The 19,761-nt window shown below is 37.4% G+C and overlaps 1 protein-coding gene across 1 annotated transcript in view; it reads left to right on the forward strand.

The window, feature by feature from the left end:
• Positions 1-19,761, forward strand: part of BMAL2 (basic helix-loop-helix ARNT like 2) — a 32,988-nt gene that overhangs the window by 9,847 nt on the left and 3,380 nt on the right. Inside the window, 14 exon segments of the mRNA XM_058806129.1 lie at positions 587-622; positions 3,370-3,408; positions 5,841-5,998; positions 7,673-7,752; positions 8,743-8,835; positions 10,932-11,049; positions 11,881-12,024; positions 13,600-13,840; positions 14,772-14,878; positions 15,437-15,587; positions 16,767-16,822; positions 17,620-17,728; positions 18,187-18,274; positions 19,558-19,666. Coding sequence (XP_058662112.1) covers positions 587-622; positions 3,370-3,408; positions 5,841-5,998; positions 7,673-7,752; positions 8,743-8,835; positions 10,932-11,049; positions 11,881-12,024; positions 13,600-13,840; positions 14,772-14,878; positions 15,437-15,587; positions 16,767-16,822; positions 17,620-17,728; positions 18,187-18,274; positions 19,558-19,666 — 1,529 coding nt within the window.

Genomic DNA, 19,761 nt, shown 5'->3' on the forward strand with positions numbered 1-19,761 from the left:
GAAGTAAGAGACACAAGGTGCAGGTGTAGTGCACTACAACTATCTCTGAACTAATGCAGAATATCCATGTTTAAAAAGGTGGGGAATAGGAGATGTGCATGTAATTGTGATTATTAAAGCACTTTAATCACTGCTTCTCCCATATGTAGTCCATTGGTCTGCAGTAGCTGTACTGTGGGTGTTGATGTAATTGCCAACTTGGAGATTCAAGTGTGTCGTGTGGATAACTGAAAACTCCAGCAATATGTTAGTTTCTGAGGGAAAAAAAATAGTCTCCATTCTTTTTCAGTATCACTTTTTGATCTTTACCTGCTCAGTAAAAGTGTTGGTTTCTTGGTAATGTTCCCCTGAGGTTTGAATCTCTCAGATAAAAAAAAAATAATTGTCCAAGTTAAAAAATTAATTGAAAAAGTACTGGCTAATAAGAATTAGTAATTAGATTCTAGGACTAATGATCTTGCTGAAAATAACCAATTAAGTGGAGTTACCTTTAAAATTTTTCTGTGACTTAGGTTTTTTGGGTCTATCAAGTAATCTTGTTGTGCTTTAAACTCCATTTTACTTACTTTGTGATCTGTTTCTGCAGGGATACAGTTGAAGTTGATGGTGATCCTCAGAAAAGGTACTTTTTATGAATGAATCCATTTCTATTTTGAGTTCTGTGAACTTGTCACACTTCGCTGTTTGCCTAGATGAGCTGTGGGGTTCCTTGAGGAGTGCTTCATCCCAGGGCAGGTCTGTGTACAGCACAAGGTGATAAACATTTAGTTAAGGAACAGGATGGACAGGTCCATTCAATGTTAAGTGTTTCTGATAGTTCTTTCTAAGATGATGCTCTTACCAAACTTGTTAGTATTGAAGTTTAGAATGGGAAGGAGTGAAAAGTGCCAGTTCAATCAGAAGACTTAGGGAGGTGAAGAAAATATTCTCATATTCTTCCAGGACTGGTGAATGTAAACATTTTTTAATACCTTTTAGGGTGCTTTTAAAATTACAACTGTAATAACTGTGTTAAAATAATGCTGTTACAAGGTGGCTATGCAGCATAAGCAAACCCTTTGTGGAATATATCTCCCAGGAGGGTTGTTAATTACATGATTACTTTGTTGCATTTTCTTTTTCTGTATTTGGAAAAAGATACCTTACGTGGGTAATATTTGTTTGTAAGTAGCCATGCAGTGTTTTTATAGAATAAACTGTTTCCCTTGGAAGGGACCTACAATGATCATCCGCTCCAACAGCCTGAGCCCTTCAGGGCTGACCAAAGGTTAAGGCACATTGTAAAGTGCATTGTCCAAATGCCTCTTCAACACTGACAGGCCTGGGGCATTGACCACCTCTCCAGGAAGCCTGTTCCAGTGTTTCCCCACCTTCTTGGTACAGAAATGCTTCCTAATGTCCAGTCTAGACCTCCCCTGCACAGCTTTTAAACCATTCCCCTATCCTTGGATACCTGGGAGAAGAGCTCAGCACCTCTCTGTGCACTTCCCCTCCTCAGGAACCTGCAGAGAGCAAGGAGATGGCCTCAGCCTCCTTCTCTCCAAACTGGACAAACCAGGAGTCCTTGGCCACAGGACATTCCTTCTATCCTTTCATCAGCTTTGTTGCCTTTCTCTGAATTTCTTCAGGTACCTTCCCATCTTCACCAAACACCTTCTCACATTTTGGGGCCCAGAAGTGCCCACAGTATTCCAGGTGAAGGCACAGCAGGACAATCACCTCTTTGTCCATCTGGTGTTTGATGTGCTTTGCCCTCTGACTGCCTTGAACTGGGCCTGCTGTCAGCCAGCACCTCCAGGTCCCTTTCTGCAGGGAAGTCACTCTTTGGTACATAGCCTGAAGAGGAGTGTAAAAATCTTTCTTTGGGGTTAAATTGGTTGTTTCTTCGTGGATTTTTTCCATGGTGCTCATCATGGAAAGTGTGAGTAAAAAACCTCCTTTTCTGCCTTTAAAACATTAGCTTCCATTTTAGAAAAAATGGGGAAGTATATTTAATAAATCAATTAAGAAAGTAGAGAAAAGCTGGTGTTCTTTATTTTTACTGATTGATACCCATTCTGTCCTTTATAGTACCAATTAAATATACCCACAATATAGCCACAAAGTAGAATTTCACCCTCTGTTCATGTAGTCAAGGTGGTTTTAATTTAGCTATTCATATCAGCAACACCACAGCTGTTAGGACAGAGGCTATAAAAATCCATTGAAGGCTAGAACTGATTGCTTGAACAGCAAATTTGTGCTAGATTTTTTCCCCAAGTGGAGCTCCTGAGGGAGAAGGAAAGTTAATTAATCGGGCACATGCTGCATTGCAGCTGGTCTGGCTCCTCCTTACCTCTTCCCTTATGGTCAGAGAATGTGAATTCTGTTGGAATTCACAGTATATAGATATTTCTGGTAAGTTTATTTTAGAATGGAAGGACAATATTAGTTATTGCTAACTTGTCTAAATCTGAAACTATTTCAGTGAATGAAAGTCTTGGGGTGTTGTGAGCCAAACCTCCTCCTGTGTTTGGGTTTTTCAGACTGTCTAGAAGATTGCTGGGTTCCAGTGAAATCCCAGAGTCTGCCTTGTTAGTTTGGCTTCTGGATCCTCACTGGGTTCAGTACTCAGTTGCAGGTGGCAGCAGCTTTTGGCACCTTTCCTGAAGCTGTAATCTCCAAGGATCCTCCTGCTTCCCTTTCCTTGTGGGAGACACCTGCTGCCTGCTTGGCCTCTCCTCTTGATTCTCATGGTACCAAGGCCATCAATTCTTCCCAAAGAGTGGGGAACAGTGCAGTGGGCATAGGGAAAGAAAAGCTCATTGCCTTGTTTGAATCATCCTTTATAGTTTCCTGTTAGAGAGTGTTGATTGTGCTGCAGACACTTAAGACTGTGTTTCATTCACAGTTTTATTACTTTATGACTTCCCAGTCATTGCTGTAGGGTATGGGAAATAGCTTAGGGTTTTTGGGTTTTTTCAAATGTAATTTAGGATTGCTTATTTTATAACTTGACAATAAGTTATGAGAAATAAAAACATACATTTTTATCTTATAAAACTTTAAACAAAAAAATAAAATCAAGGCTAGTCTTAAGTTATTTGAGTGCTCCAGTAATGTTGTTGTCTCCAGAGTAAAAAAAGCCCCATAATTATGAACTATCCCTTTAATATGTTCATACAACTGTGAATATTGCCAGTTGTGCTCTGGTCTCTTTCTGTTATGCATCACTTGCTAGGTCAGTTATGCTTGAGAGATTTTGTGGGTTTGCTTTTGCTGGAGCCACAGTAATTTTGTAGCATTTTTCTATCTTCTGGAATTTGTGGGAGGAAAGAAGTGCCTAGTATTAAATATGTAATGTAAAACTCTGTACCTTGTTTTTTCTAGGAGTGAAGATGAAGAACATGTTAAAGTAAAAGACTTCAGGTACTCATTTTCAATAGAAATATGTTTTGCTAGTGAAGACTGAAATTCAATAGTAAAACATAAGTAAAATAGTAGTAAATAGTAAAATATGAGTTTGTGGATAACATTCATTAAAACTTTATCAAATATTTAACAGTAAGCTTTTCCTTTTCCTTGCTAAATGTATAGTAATTTTTAAAGCCTCCTTGAGGATTTTATTTGCTAATAATTTTGGTAAATGTTGCCGCAGAATATCTCAATTGGTTTAGCAAAACCATGAGGTTGAAGTTTTTAAGGTGAGAATTAAATGCAGTACACTTAAGTCGTGTAAGGAGCTGATCCTTCATCTGTATGAATTTGAGAATTGTTTTTTCTAGATTTGTCTGCTTCTGGAGGTATTTGGAATTTGTTCCACATGGAAATAGATTTGGCTAAAGTACAACAAAGATTTCTTGTTCTAGAACAAGCTTTTGTGTAGGGAATTATTCAAGTTTTGCCATTGAACTTTGAATTCACATAAACTGAAATTCACATAGAGCACTTGCCAGATTTGAAATGTTGTGTGACCACAGTTCAGCCAAACAAATATTTTAAACTGCAGACAAACCATGTAGTAAAACCAGAGCTGTGCTGTAAAGTTGATTTAAAAATAAGTCTTTCATTTTTCATGTGAGCAGAGATATCAAACCAGAAATACATAATCCACTCAGCATGCTGTCAGAAGTATTATTTATATAGTATGCTAGCTAGTAATTATGAAGTGTTCCTGTAATTGAAACAAAATTAAAGAAACTAAAATGTTCCAAGATATATTTACAGTTTCACTTCAAAATTATTTTTTCTTCACAGACTGTCCCAGATTGCTCTATAAGATTGTAGTACATTGCTTTAATGGCTTCTGTGTGGCATTGTTAACTTTTTTCCTGACTTTTTGGTGCACTAGTTGGAGGGAAAAAGAATCAGTACAAAGGTGTCTGGAGGTTTGCTTATCAGTTATCTCCTTCCAGTATTATTTGTCTCTAGCTTATTGTGGAACCTGCTTTTCTCCCTTTGCCTTTGTGGCTGTGGCAAACAACAGAAGCCTTTTTCAATCATTCAATCATCCCCTGAATTTCTGCACCAACCTGACCAGTTTGTTATAATTCTTTATTGACCTTCAGAGATGTGGAAGGTTGTTCCCTTTCCTGGAATGCATGTATTTGTCTTCCTGAAGTTCACAGTTCAAGGAGCATACCCAGGATATTACTTGATTGTTCTTACCTGACATAAAGGAAGAGTTGGGTGAACCCACAGATGTGAGCATAACTCAAAAAATTAAATCTCATGGAAGGCTTTTGAGAGAGAAAAGCTAAATGCTTGGTAGAATGACCCAGAATTAGTTGTGAGGTGAAGGCTTTATTTTTTTTTTTTTAATTAAAATAGTATTCAGGTAGATCTTTAAAACTGTACTTTGCTCTTTCTCAACAGGCCAGGTGTAGTTAACTTTATTGCCTTTAATAACTTCCGTTGCAGTATGCCTGCAAGGAAAAGTTTTGGAGATCAGTTAACCAAAACTTATTCCTCATTTTGCATAACTATACTACTGTGTCTGGCCTCAATTAGAAAGAAAAATCATCTGGGCTTTAATTGAGTGGCTGACTTATCTTCTGGGTAAGGAGGAAGAGAGTGAATGAAACCTTCCTTAATCTGCTGGAGGGTGTTAGAGGGAAGGAGATGGGTTGAAAAGCTGACATAATGCACTAGAAAGAAGTAAAGAAAAGGTGACCTGAGCTATAAATGCACTTGTGGTGTGCAACCATGTGCCCTAGAAGGAGTTTCCTGATGAAAACTCACTGAGAAGAGAAGCTCTTTCTGTGGCTGAGTTCTTGACAGGCTTACCAAGAGATGAAACCTGAGACAGCCTTTGTACCACCTTATCAGGAAAGCTTTCTGGGATACTTCTGGTCAATTACACAAGGCACGACTTGTTTTTTTCAGTTTCCACTCCATCTCTTAGAAGCATGTGGAAAAGTAATGTTTATTGCTGTGGGGTTTCTTAAAAGGCAGCAGAATGAACACCCTATCTTAGTTACACAGGCCAGGTAGAGGTGGGAGCAAGAATGTCTTTCACTGATTCCCAATGACATCAAGAGTTCTCTGGGACACACTGAAGTGTCCAAGTCATCACTTGCATGGCAAGGGTCTCAAGAAAGGTTTATGTTTAAGAAGTCTTCATAACCTCTTGTTCCTGCCAAATGTAATCAAATTGTTGCTTGGGATATCTCTTCTCCTCAGTATTTCCCATTTCATCTTTGTTGAAGTGAATCCAATTCAATTGTCCAGTAGAAGTAGCATATGAAAAACTGCTTCAGTGCAGTAGTACTGGTGATAGTTCCATTCCCAAAATGAAACTGAATATTATGGGGACAATCATGTGTCCTACATCACTCTTTAAAAATAATTTTTCTTCTTAGAGAGGCTCACAGTCAGACAGAGAAAAGAAGAAGAGACAAAATGAATAATTTGATAGAGGAATTGTCTGCCATGATACCACAGTGCAATCCCATGGCCCGAAAGCTGGACAAGCTCACAGTGCTACGGATGGCTGTGCAGCACTTGAAGTCTTTAAAAGGTGAGTTTGGGAAACATCATCCTGTAAATCCTTGTTCTAGTAGGAGTTGTTGTGTGTATCTTCCCAGGTTTTAAATAAACCAAGAGTATTTTATTTTACATTTCCTTACTGTATTTAGTTCTGAGTCTGCTCCTCATTTAAGTGTTCATGTCTGTAGCTGTCAGAACGTAATTTTAAGTTTTTGCTTAGTACAGCAGAAAAAAAGCCACCCTTCAGTTTCTGATATTTCCTGTCTGCTCAGGGCATGCCTTGCTCTTGGGTTACTCCTTGATCCTTTTTAGAAGGTACAGGAGTCAAAAGGAAGGTTGCAAGACAGAAAATAATTTAACAAAATGGTCAATGACTTTGGTTGCATTAAAGTCTTAAAAACCCTCACATGGTAGATAGTAGCAAGAAACAGAAACTTCTGGTAGCCCAGTCAACTGAGAAAGTTAATAATGGATCTTAGGGAATGCTTTAGTGTGAGGATCAGCCCAGGAAATATTCTTTGCTCTCCTTCTGCTATTGCTAGGTTTTTGGATTTTTTTTCCCCCTCTCTCCCAAAAAAATATATCCAAATAAACTCTGCAATGTGCAGCTTGTATCAGCTGCACAGAATATTTAGGTGTTTTGGCACCACTGTTTCAGAATAATCATTTGGTCAACTCTAAGCAAAGATCAAAGACCCTCTGCATTGCAAAACCCACTGATTATGAATAAACAGGTCTAAGGAGAACCCAGTTAGTTTTGGGTCAAAGAAGTGAAGAAAATTAAATAAGTTGCTGCCTTGGCAGTAATAGAATCATAGAAATGGCTCAGGTGTAAAGGGTTTTGAGGTTTTTCTAAAGGACTGAGAGTCTGCATGAAGAAGTCATGTGAACCAGCAGGAAATAATGTAAACCAGCAGGACAGTAACTGCACTTGCAGTTAAACAAGAAATCTTCAGCTCAAGCATTTGTATTTTAACAACAGGATGTAAACACTGGACTTCACCCAGCACAGTTGTATTTACCTCAAAACAAATGGTTCAAGAGAATACAATATACTATGTGGAGTTATAGTGCATGATGAAATGGGCTGAAATGTTCAACTGTTACAAAAAATGTAACACCAAAAAAAAAATTTAATGGATAAAAGTGTAATGAACAAAAACTAATTTACAGAGTACTTGCCATGGGTGCTAGAACAGTACATGCAGTGAGTCAGTCTCACTATATTTAGTGAGACATTCAATTTAACTACAACAGTTTGGTTTTTTGATTGTTGGCTTTATAGTAATAATGAAGCATTATTAATGTCTAAAGATAATTGGTAATATTGGAATTATTCTGTTTCAGGAAGGAGAATTTAGTTAAGAGGTCTGAAATATACCTATGAAATGTTTCTAGAAAATTCACTTCTCCTAATACCATTTCTCTTGCAGTACATTAATGATATCTGAATAGAAGTTTGCTTGGTTTGTGTTAATAAAGGGCAAGAAAAAAAACAGTTATGTGCATCTGTTTTCATTACCAGATATGTTTGAAATCTGTTTTAATTTTATTTTTAGTATTTCTTGAGCTTTGAATTATTTTTTTAATTCAGCTATTGGGGTCATAGAGAAAAATTCTAAAAGACATAGCAAGTATAGCTCTGCTAAAAGTGAGTTTAAAATGTAACTTTTGCCATGATCTCTGTGAATGACCCATTTCCCAGGTTCCAGCAGCTCCTACTCAGAAGTGCGGTATAAACCTTCATTTCTGAAGGATGATGAACTGCGGCAGTTAATCCTTAGGGTGAGTGGAGGGAAACTCTCAGATAAATCATGTCATTGTTAAAGCTTCAGTTTTTAGTTGGACAGTGCTTTTTCTCCCATCATTTCCTTCAGGCAAGTGTTTTCTTGTACTGATTAAACTCTGTGCACTACCCAGGCTTTCATGAAGGTGTGCAGAGATGGTTTAGGAGCATGGCAGGCAGCAGCCCTGGAAGGACAATAATCTGTGTACAGTCTGCCTGTTTAATACATCCATTCTAAAAATCTTCATGCAACTGCAGAGAATGCTGCCAGTTATGCAGGAATATCCTCACAGTTGTTGGCTGTCCTACCAAAATGGGCATTTTTAAAGATGTGCTTTGCAAAAGGTGCAGAAAATACCTGGAATAAAATCTTCCCTCTTGTTTGCACACTTCATCACAAACCCACACACCTCATTCACAGCTAGGTTTGTGGGTTTTTTCCTTTGCTGCAACAATGCTTTGCCAAGATCTACTTTGCCAAGAATGGCTCCCAAAAGAAGCTGTTTTGTAGCTGGACTTTTGCCAAAGATGTCTTTAAGGAACTTTAGCTGTCTGTGGTTGAAGGCATTGTTTGGTCCTTGCAATCTTAATTGCTTTTTTTTTAGAATCACAGAATCGCCTGAGTTGGAAGGGACCTTAAAGTTCATCTCATTCCACTCCCTGCCATGGGCAAAGACACCTTCCACTATTTCTGGTTGCTCAGATCCCATCCAACCTGGCCTGGAACACTTCCAGGAATCCAGGGCCAGCCACAGCATCTCTGGGCAGCCTGTGCCAGGGCCTCAGCTCCCTCACAGGGAGCAATTTCTTCCTAATATCCAATCTAAGCACACCCTCTGTCAGTGTGGAGCCATTTCCTCTTGCCCCTCTCTAGCTTTCTTGTATTTAATTTTAAAAATCAGGATTAAAAGTATGCTTCCTTGTAGTCATTAATATTCATTGTTTATTTTAATTGTGTGTTTTTAAAGACAGTATCTTTATATTTTCAGGCTGCAGATGGATTCCTGTTTGTGGTTGGATGCAACAGAGGAAAAATTCTGTTTGTCTCTGAATCAGTTTGCAAAATACTGAATTATGATCAGGTGGTTATTGTTGTTTCTTGCTTGCTTTTACCTTGCATTTTCTTAGGAATTTTAAAACTTTTATATTTTATTTTATATTACATCAAACCAATCCTTGTGTATAATTTCTTGGAATTTCTTTGATTTAACCTTATTCAGAGTAAAGCTGAATATCCTGTAAGAAAATATGTGCAAGTACATCAGTGTTCCCAACCTGAGGAACAGCACCAGATTTCAGCTGATCATCCCTAAGAAAACTGCCAGTCTGAGAGGAAGGGATAATTTGAAGATGTCCTAATTTCTGTGTGCAAGAGATTTTCTTTCACATAGTGAAGTGATTTTAAGGTTTTTTTTAGGCCAAGGAAAATGGGTAGTTGAGCAGTGGAAGTTAATGAAAGCTTTCCTTGGTGCTGCCTTTATGCTGGCATGTACCACATAACACATGACTCACAGTAATTGTCCAAGCATGTACCCCTAACCTGAGACAAACTGAATGGCAGCCAGCATAGCCTGTACAGCCAGGGAAATTGCCAAAATACATGTACTTTCCATTAGTTGGTGTTTAGCATGATGGGCAATTACCACAAATAATCCAGGGATGATAATTTGTTCCTCTATCAATGACTTCTGTTTCACAAACAGAGGCTAAAACAGTTAGTGCTGCCATCTGTCTACTTTTGTAACTTTGAAACCGTTTGTGCTATTTTAGTTTTCTTTATAAATGTACAGATAACCAATCTGGAGTCTTTCATAGATTTTTTTTTTTTAAGTGCAAAACTATCTTCTTTAATTAAAGTTAAATGAATCACAGAATCACAGAATTTCTAGGTTGGAAGAGAGCTTTAAGATCATCGAGTCCAGCCCATGTTCTAACACCTCAACTAGATCATGGCACCAAGTGCCACATCCAGTCTTTTTTTAAACACATCGAGGGATGGTGACTCCACCACCTCCCTGGGTAGATGATTCCAGTATTTGACCACTCTTTCTGTGAAAAACTTCCTCCTTAATTCTAGCCTGTAGGGGAAAAAGCATCAAGCAGAGTTGTTTTTTTTTTTAACTTCTACACTGATTTTGTTCAAGAGCTGAAAGTGCCTTTCTGGAGTCAGTCATGTTAGACATACCTACTTCCAGACCCTTAAGAACTCCTGTATTCCAGACAAGGAGATTCAGAGGACATGACTGACTTTAATCAAAACCCATGGATTTATTAGCTTGTGTAGGAGTTGTTCTAGGCTCTGAATCCCATGCTGCAGCTTTATCTGGTTTATTATACCTGTATATTTTGGCAAGGCTGCTGTTAGGCTGTCTCAGCAGCACTCAGCATTTTCCCATTGCATTGGGATTAAATGGGGACTGGGAAAAGGCAGGAGACTGGGTGTTTGTCCTGAGTTTGAGTCTAGAGTAGAGCTTGTCAACACAGCTCCTTTATGTCCTTTGATTTGGTTGCTGTGCTGAAGGTAAGCAGTGGAAAAGCAAACTCTCCCACTTCTGTGAGAATTCCTTCCCATTCCAAAGGAAAGTGTTGCAGCAGGTCAGTTACTTGGGATGAACAGAGTGAGCAGGTAGAAGGCATCCCAGCTGGAGACATCCCTGAAAATATCCTCTGCTGAGTGCTGTGGTGAGCTGAGCCCTGCTTCCAGCCTGCTCCTGGCTCTGTGGTGCCAGTTTGTCCAACCACATTTGGCCTCAGAGTCATTAGATAGTTGAATATTTCATCCTCCTTTCTATTTCTTCCCTCCTTCCCCAATACTTCTGAGAGTGAAATTACTTTGTGTATAACCTTCTTTGGCTAGGAGCAGGAATTGCATTATTTACATAAATAAAGCATTTGGTTGTACAGAACTTGTTGGATCTCCAACTAAATATGCTGTTTTTCAAAGGGAAGGAACAAACTATGTTTTTACTACCCTTTTAAATAAAACTTATATTAAACAATGACAAATGAAATGTAAAACAAAATATTGATGTTTGGAGTAACTATGGTATTGGCTTTTTTTTTTAGTGGTGTAGACAGTTGTTTTCCTGAGATAAGTAATGTGTGGGGTCCTGTTCCAAAATGGTGTGGTTCTCATCTCTTTTGGGTTTTGTTGCTTTTTTTTGTTTTTTTCTAATAGGCCAGTTTAATTGGACAAAGTTTATTTGATTACTTACATCCAAAAGATGTTGCAAAAGTTAAGGAGCAACTTTCTTCATCGGATGTCTCACCTAGAGAGAAGCTCGTAGATGGCAAAAGTAAGTCAGAGCTGGATGTGCTGATATTTTTAAAGAGATGTTAATAAATCTAATTATTAGTCAGGATGTATTCAGGTGTTTGTATGGATGTGTGGATGAACGAAAGAAGCAAACATTTGAATGTGTATCTGCTGCTTAAAATGCATTAGAGTTGAAAAGCTAGCCCAGAAGAGAATTGATTTTAGATCATAAGAGTTACAGAAATTCTGTTAATTCTGTACTGCAATCACTGTTAAGCATTTACCAAGATGTGGTCTGACATTCTTCCTACCAGCATACTGCTTTTTTTTCTTGTATTTGCTAGGTCTTGTCAATACAAAAGACCTGATGTAGTCGAACATGGGATAAAATACTTCAATATCAAGAGTCACTGTCTTCTCTGAAAATGCTAAGTGTCAATCCCAAAGTAACCAAACCTTCTTTAGTTTACAGTTGTTTCTAATAAGGAAAGCATTGTGTACTATGCAGCTAATGCCTGTTTTGTGTACTATGCAGCTAATGCCTATTTTATAGCTGGCTTTTACAAGCATCTTTATAGTTCTTCCTTGTACAAAATTAAAGTTTATAAAGCATCTGTAGTAAAATTCTATTAAGAATATCAAAAAGGGTCTATACATAATTTAGTAGTTCTTTCTAATTTTGGAATCTCTGTCAATCATGTTTTCTTTGCCCTATTTAGACTATTAGACTTTTTAAATTGTAAGTACAAAATTTAGGCAGCTAAACAGTGAGGACAATGTACTGGGAGGTAAATGCGGAAAGCACCTTGTTTTCTGAAGTTTTATTGCTTGGTTTTGGTTGTTTTTAACTACTTTACGAAATCTTTGTAAGCTGGCTTGCAAGTACACACAGATTTCCAAGCTGGACCAGCTCGGCTGAACTCTGGTGCTCGGCGTTCCTTCTTCTGTCGCATAAAGTGTAGCAGGACCACAGTCAAAGAGGAGAAGGAGTGTTTGCCCAACCCAAAGAAGAAAGGTATTCAGAGAGTGGAGGTGAAATGGGGGCTTTCTCTCTTGAAACTTGTTTAAATTCCAAGTCACTAATGGCTTTCTAGTTCCTACTGATCTCACCAAGTAGCTGTAGAGCAGTGTAAATGGGAACCAGGGACACCTTTTGAAAAACAGTCTAATTGTTCTCTTTCTCCTCCCGGTGCCCTCCTGGAAAGAGGGAGGGAGGAACTTGAGGTACAGTGGCTCTATAGGAGCATGTGGTCTGTTGTGATCAAATTTGAGAAGTCTCAGGGAAATATTTGAAAGAACTGGAGCAGATCAGAAGAATGAAACTAAACTTATGTCTTGAAGATAACTGAGTGAATAAAGCCTGCAAACTCTACTATTTTGAAGGGAAAAAAGCAAGTAAACCAACTTTTTTTTCTGACTTACTTTTTGTGTTGTTTGTATTTAAAAGTATGCATTTTCCTTTTTCCCCCTGTTCATGGTAAAGTTAATTTATTGGTGTAATTCCATTAATTTTGCCAGTAATTTTACTTTAGTTCATATTCTGGTATGCCCATAGAGCAGTGTAATATTGTCAAGTTTCCAGTGAAAATTTAAATTTCAATTTTAAAATGCAATTTCCAGCTTTTGTTTTAATAACTTAGTAATGATTTTTGCAAAAGTGTGCTGAAATTGTTTGATCCTGAAAAAATCCTGCAAGTTCTGTTTTTCAATGTAACCTGTTACTGTTGAGATACACCACAAATTTTAAGAGGCCCGTGATTGTAAGTAAATAGAATTTGATATCCCTTGATGCATCAGATAACTCAGTGAGATAAGAATTTACCTTCTCTAAGTAAGCAGTTTTGAGGGAAGGCAAACTGTGACAAAATCATAGTGGGATAACTCAGTTTCTCATTTTGCAGAGTTGATCTGTGGTTTTTTTTTGTAATAGAGGGGAAAATCAAAACTATGGAAAGCATCCTGTTCAGCATAGAGGTGTCAAGAGTGCTTTGGCATTTTTTTGGGAAAGAGTACACCTATTGTAGGATACATAATGTCAAACCGTGATGCTTATGAGGGTGTTTTCATGTTATTTAGAGAGCAAAAAGGGAATGACAGTGTATGCTGGGATTTAAGATATTTAAAATATTTGTATTCCCACAAAACTTCAGAAACCAGAGATAAATAGAAAATAAGCTGATTCTTTCTCAACTGCAGTGAGCATATGTTCAGGCCATTATGCTCACCAAAGGTAAATTGATTTGGAAGCTACAGAGGGCCTCAGGTTAATTTTAATTCACAATCCATATAAAAACAGAGTGATCTGTGGGTTATTGCTTTGTTTTCTGTCTAACTTGTATTTGAACTGCCAGTACCCATAACTCATCCTCCTAAATCTTACATAGGGTTAGAAGCTCTCTCTGCAGGTAAGCCCAAATTGAATAGAACAAAAATAATTCAAAATTACTCTAAAATGATCCATAGCTTTGTACAGTTGGTGTAGGTAAGCATGAAATATTAAGTTGCTGGTCTCATGGCCAACACAATAAAATAAGTAATTTGGTTTACTCTTTGAACAATAACTGCTTCTTATTTAATTTCTCTCTATTAGATCACAGAAAATACTGCACCATTCACTGTACTGGGTATTTGAAGAACTGGCCTCCTAATGAGGTGGGAGTAGAAGAGGAAAATGATGTAGAAAAGGACAGTAGTAACTTTAACTGTCTTGTTGCCATTGGGAGGTTACACCCTTATATTGTTCCACAAAAGAGTGGAGAGATAAAAGTCAAAGCAACAGAATTTGTTACACGATTTGCCATGGATGGAAAATTTGTTTATGTAGATCAGCGGTAAGCCTTTTGTTTTTTAATGAAGAGAAATGACACAACTGCTTTCATTTCCTGATCCTCTGTCAAATCTGTAATTTCTCCAGCAGGGCAGAAGTTCTAATTCAAATTCTCAGTTTTTGAGAATTTTTTGAAAATTCTCAAAAATTCTAATTTTCAGAATGTTTTTCTGCTCTACACAAGAAGCAGTTAATTCTTAAACTATGGGTACTTGGGCTTTATTTTTTGTCAAATAATACATAATGAATAGAAGTGTATTGTCCTATAGAAAATGGACTCAATTTATTCATAAAGAAAAATCTCAAATTAGAGCTTTGTAGCTCTGCACAAGACTGAAGTAATAACATTTACCCAGAAGTTATTACTTCTGAGAGTCTTACCATTTGTAACAAATACATTCTAAGTGAGGTACCAAATTATTTTATTAGAAGTGAGAACTAAGTTCCCATTTTCTCTACTTTCTGAACCAGACTTTTATTTGTTGTAGAGACCTAGTTACCATTTTGCATTTGGAATTTCATTGTCACTGGAAATGTTACTGCTTTCAGTCTTCTTTGCTTTCTACTAAAAGTGTCGGTTTGACAATAATTCCAGTGAGTGGAAGAGCAAAATTCAAGTGCTGAGTTTTTTATTGACTCTTATGTGTGACCAGTACTGTGACCGGCTGAGGGAGAGCCACTAAACAGAAGCATTTTGTGTGTACATGTGGTTTGCATGTTTAAACATTTACTTTACCTTTGAATTGTCAATCATTGCAAAGGGATAATTTGCTGTGAAAAATATTTCCTGATGTTTTAGAGCTGTACTAATGCTATATTTTTTCCCCAAACATGAACACAGGCATCTGTTTGTTTAAATATTAATGCTCTGCTTTATCTGATACTGAAGGAAACAGCTTTGAGTCTGCTGTAGTTCACGTTTTTATTTCTAACAGCGCAACAGCAATTTTAGGGTATCTGCCACAAGAGCTTCTAGGAACTTCTTGTTATGAGTACTGCCATCAAGATGATCACAATCACCTAGCTGAAAAACACAAAGAAGGTACAAAACAGTTGGTCCTCTCAGACTACTTACAGCTAGGTGTAACTGCAAGTGAGAACACTGCAAACCCAAACTACCCAACCTCAGCATGGCCCTTTGTGATGTCTGTGTTAAGACAAGCCTGTGTAAGGCTTGGAATAAAAGCAGAGAGAAACTTGTGTTGTCTTGGCTCCTGGTGCAGGGTCTTAATTGTGGAGGAATAATGTCAGCACATCTGTCAAACCCTCTGCTTCCATTCTTTGTAAGAAAGGGGAGGAATCCTGAAGAGCAGATGTGTCTGATAACATCATTAAAGACACTAATTAAAGCTCACCAAGTCATGAGTCTCCTAGTGTTTTGCAGGAACTTAGTACTTGCTTATTTATGTAAGATTTATGACCCTGCTGAAACTATATAGTTTGATTTTAGAACAGGTCCCGGTTTGTTCTGGCATGTTTATTCTATGTCTGGCCAACAGAAACATTTTGGTTTTATGATGCTATAAAATAGATTTATTATTTCTAACTTTACCTTTCTAAGCTTAAATATGATGATTATAACTTTTCTTTTCTTATCTAGTGTTGCAGAACAAAGAAAAAGTATTTACAAATTCCTACAAATTTAGAGCAAAAGATGGGACTTTTGTTACTTTAAAGAGTCAGTGGTTTAGTTTCATGAATCCTTGGACCAAAGAGCTGGAGTACATTGTATCAAACAACACTGTGGTATTGTAAGTAATTTATATGACTCTCCATTTATTTTTTGTCATAATTAATTTAGTAAGCACTAAAATAACCTGCTTAGAAAGCAGAACAAGACTAGAAAGCATCAATCTTGCACAAAAAGGGGCTGAACAACTTGGACAAACATCTTTTTAGCATTTACCAGCTATTTTTGTTTCAGTCCTATGTTGTGGATTCGACTCTGAAAACTGTGCTGTTTCCCAGTAGGGGAAAAAAGAGATTAAAGAGTTTCTTGTTAAAGGAAGAAGGGAAGGATCTTTAAGAGAAGTAGATTTTAATAAATGGAACTGTCAAGTTAATTCTGCATTTTTTTCTGGTCTTTACAACCCTCTGTGTGTCAGTTGACCCAATTCCAAGTGCTGCTCTACCCCCAGGTGTCAGAAGGTGGAGAAGCACAATTGATAGATGGTGGAAATGCAAGGCAGGACAGAAAGATCCACTCAAATTGATTGCAAGGGTGGAGCCTGAGGGACAGTAAATGTGTGTGCTTAATTCTTCTTTTTATTTGTAGTTCTTTTTAATTCTCTGCACCTTGCAAAGGAGCTGTAATTGGGATTGTTCCAGTGCTACTGAGGATCTTTGCCAATGATTGGGGTTTTGAGCAGGGACAAAGGGGAGGTTTATTTCCATTAACCAAAGTTGTTGAGGGGGCCTTTTACCCATTCTGTATCTGGTTCATGCCTTAGGTCAACATCACCCACCTCTTTTGCCCATGTCCTTTTTCCCCAAGAAAAGAGAAGGACACTTTTTTGCCTGCCCTGGAGATGTGGGCATTTGCAGCTGTGTGCAGGAGGAAGGAGGGCAGCAGCTGCTGACACCAGGCAGCCACTGACCTGTGCTTGTTCCTGGTCACCTGATTTCCCTCCAAACACTAAAAATGACAGCCCTATTCCCTTGTCATGGAACACAGACAATGGCTTTCTTTTTAAATTGGAAAGTGGAAATCAGTATTTCACCCACTGCTCAGAAACATTACAAAGAATTGAACATGGAAATATGTGATGAATATCTTATATTTCTCTAGTTTGAGGATGTTAGCTTTGGTTCTGTGTAAAGTGTTATTGAAATTGAACATAAATATATGCTGGATTTTGCTCTTGGGACAAAAAAAATTACTGACTCTTAGTGGTTTGTTTGGATTTTTTTTTCATTTCTTTCAATCTCAGAGGTCATAAGGAATCAGCTGAAGAAGAGGTCCTCTACAGTTCCCAATCTACAGAAGGCAAGTGTCACTTCTTACAGTTATCACAGCTGCATCTCCTGACCAGTCAGTTTAAATTTATCCAGTCCAGGAGTATTTTATTCTAGATTGCATGCAAAGAAGGAATAATTTTCTTTTTTAAAGCTACTTCTTTTTCAGTGTCTAGTTACTTACAGAGTCCTAATTGATATAATTCACAGAACTCTAAAAGGAAGTGCATATACCCTACTTTTAATTTCCAGCAGCTTCTGTTAGATCTGGGGATTTGGTTAGTAGGATATTGTGCTTCTGTCACAGACAGTTCATATTTTGCCCAGTTTTTGGAACAGATGTAACTGTGCTGAGTTTATCTATAAAATACAGGGGAATACTGATACAGAATATATTTTGTTATTATTTTTCTGCTGTGCAAATTTCTGCTTTCTGCAGAAATGCTGTTCTATCATCTTGCTGTCAAGGCTTTATATTTGCTTTTCAAAATGTTCTTTCAATAACTGATTTCAGTTGGTGAGAAATCCAAGGGTATTTTAAACTCATGTTCTTTGCAATGTCTGTGAGAGACACTGGAGGTGGCAATGATTAAATATATTTCACTACTGGAGAACAACAATTTTCACAAACAGATTTTACATTTATATTGCAACGCCCTCTGCCATGAATCAGTATTTAAAGGAATATAATTTCTGAATACATATATGAAAATATACACTGGTATATGTATATCTAGAACAAAAGCTACTTTAAAATGAATCCTTGCTCTGCAATGAAAGTGCTCTGGGTTTAAGGTTTTGTTTGGGCTTTGTTTTTTTTATCTACAGATGCTGTAAAACAGTCTTTAGTAAGTGTACCTGGAATGTCCTCTGGAACAGTTCTTGGTGCTGGAAGTATAGGAACCGAAATTGCAAATGAAATACTAGAATTACAAAGGTAATAAATGCATAACACCATCATTAGGCTTTTAAGTAAAGATAGGCATGAGGAATTATATGATTGCATGAGGGTTGCTCCAGTTTCACTTTTATTGTATTCTATGTACAACACTTTTTAGGTTGGGCAATAGCATTATGAGATACCATTATAATTATGTCAGTCTCGTGCCTGGCAGGGCACATGACTGTGCTGGTGATTCAACAGAGGAAGAAAACTGTGCTCAAGGAATAGAACTGTGACCCATGGCCTTTTCTGATCTCTCCTCTGTTTTCTGCTACCAAAGCTCGGAGCAGGATCATTTAGAATCTTCAGGAGAATTTAAGACATTATTGTTTCAAATTATCAGACTTGTGCTTTGTCACTGGGGAGGTCTGGTGGGTTCTGCACCACACAGTCTGTTTTTCAGTGTTTGATTAATGTGACCTGGTCAATCAACTAAACACATGCAATTTTAGGTTGCATTCTTCACCATCTGGAGAGTTAAGTCCATCACATCTCCTCAGAAAGTCACCTTCTCCAGCTTTAACTATAAACTGCAGTGATGTGAGTACACCCCTGCCTGTAAAAACCCAAAATGAAAAGGTTAATGTCAGCACACAACCTGTGTTTGAGCCAGATTGCCCTGATTTGTTTTTGTGAATCTGTACTTTTAATCTTAATGCTTTTGAAGAGACTTTAAAAAAATCTGTGCTGTTTTGAAATGTTTAAAATTGGGACTTTGAAGGTATTTCATTACTCTTCTAAAAATTAGTAGTTATGCTGATCTAGTGGTGCTTGTAAATCTACTAGTGCTTGTAACACCACGAACTATAACTAACATAGTTATAATAAATAACATAGTTACTGCCCATAGCTATGGAATAGTTAACATCTCTTCCTACCTAAATATGTTGTATGTTTTGTACTGGACACAGCTTGAACAAACTTCTCCAACAGCTCCTTGAATGCAAATTTCTTTCCTGTTAAATACAGTTTATCTTTCCACTGCAATTCTCATTTCTTATGGAAAAACCCCACTATTCTGGTCTAGGAGCTGGTTTAACTTCCCTCTTTTTTTTATGATCTGTTCTCCCCTGTGTTACCACAGATCTTTCTCCTGAAGAGTTGTTTGACTTACTTATGCTGAACTCTCTAAATTATGAATGTCTCATCATAAGGATAATTTCATCATATGCATTGAAGATTTTTTCTTGATTCTAGGCTTTGGTATCCCATTTGATTCTAAAATACTTTTGGAAAGCATTTCGCCTTTATTAATTTCCTGCTAGAATGTACACAAGTCAGGCAATCCTAGGACTCTCTCCTGCTAAATTACATGTATGTGTTAAATAAAACAACTATCAGGAGAAAAAATCATCTTTTTTTGGGTTACCATCTCTATTGCTATGATGAATATAGTTTAATGCATATAGAACCTAGAAGGTATGAGGGCTTTTTTAATCTCTTAACTGGAATGTTTTGACAGTGACAAACATCAGATCACTGGGAATTTGTAGTTTATGGTAGTGGATATGGAAAGTGCAAACCAGTACATTTGGTGCTGGATTTATTTACTGAACACTGAGTTAGAGCCTCAAGCAGTGCCATCACTGTGAAGTACTTTGACAGCTGTGTAAATCATAACTTTTATTTAAGCCAGGTCCAGTGCTATATGAACTTATAAAATATTTTTTTCTAAATGCAAAATATCTGCCTGATGAGGTATATTTTTCACTTTCTCTACTCAGTTCTTAATAATTAAGGAATCTCTGATGTTTCTGTAATGTAATATCTGTGTCTAAATTTAGGATCTAATTCTGTCCTTTCTACCAATTCTGCTCTTTCAGGTGCCAAATAAAGAGCTGATTCAGTTATGTCCTTCAGAAACAGAAGCTCTGGAGAATTCAGAACAAAGCCAGGGTGCTATTCCATTTCCCAGTAATGAACCTCTCCTCAGTAAGATTTATTTCTCTTGGGGCTATTCTGGGGGTTGCAGGGGCTGATATTTCTGATCCCTGGTGTCATTTCTGAGTGCACCACTTTACAACCAT

This window comes from Ammospiza caudacuta, chromosome 5, assembly GCF_027887145.1.
Source record: "Ammospiza caudacuta isolate bAmmCau1 chromosome 5, bAmmCau1.pri, whole genome shotgun sequence".
Lineage (NCBI taxonomy): Eukaryota > Metazoa > Chordata > Aves > Passeriformes > Passerellidae > Ammospiza > Ammospiza caudacuta.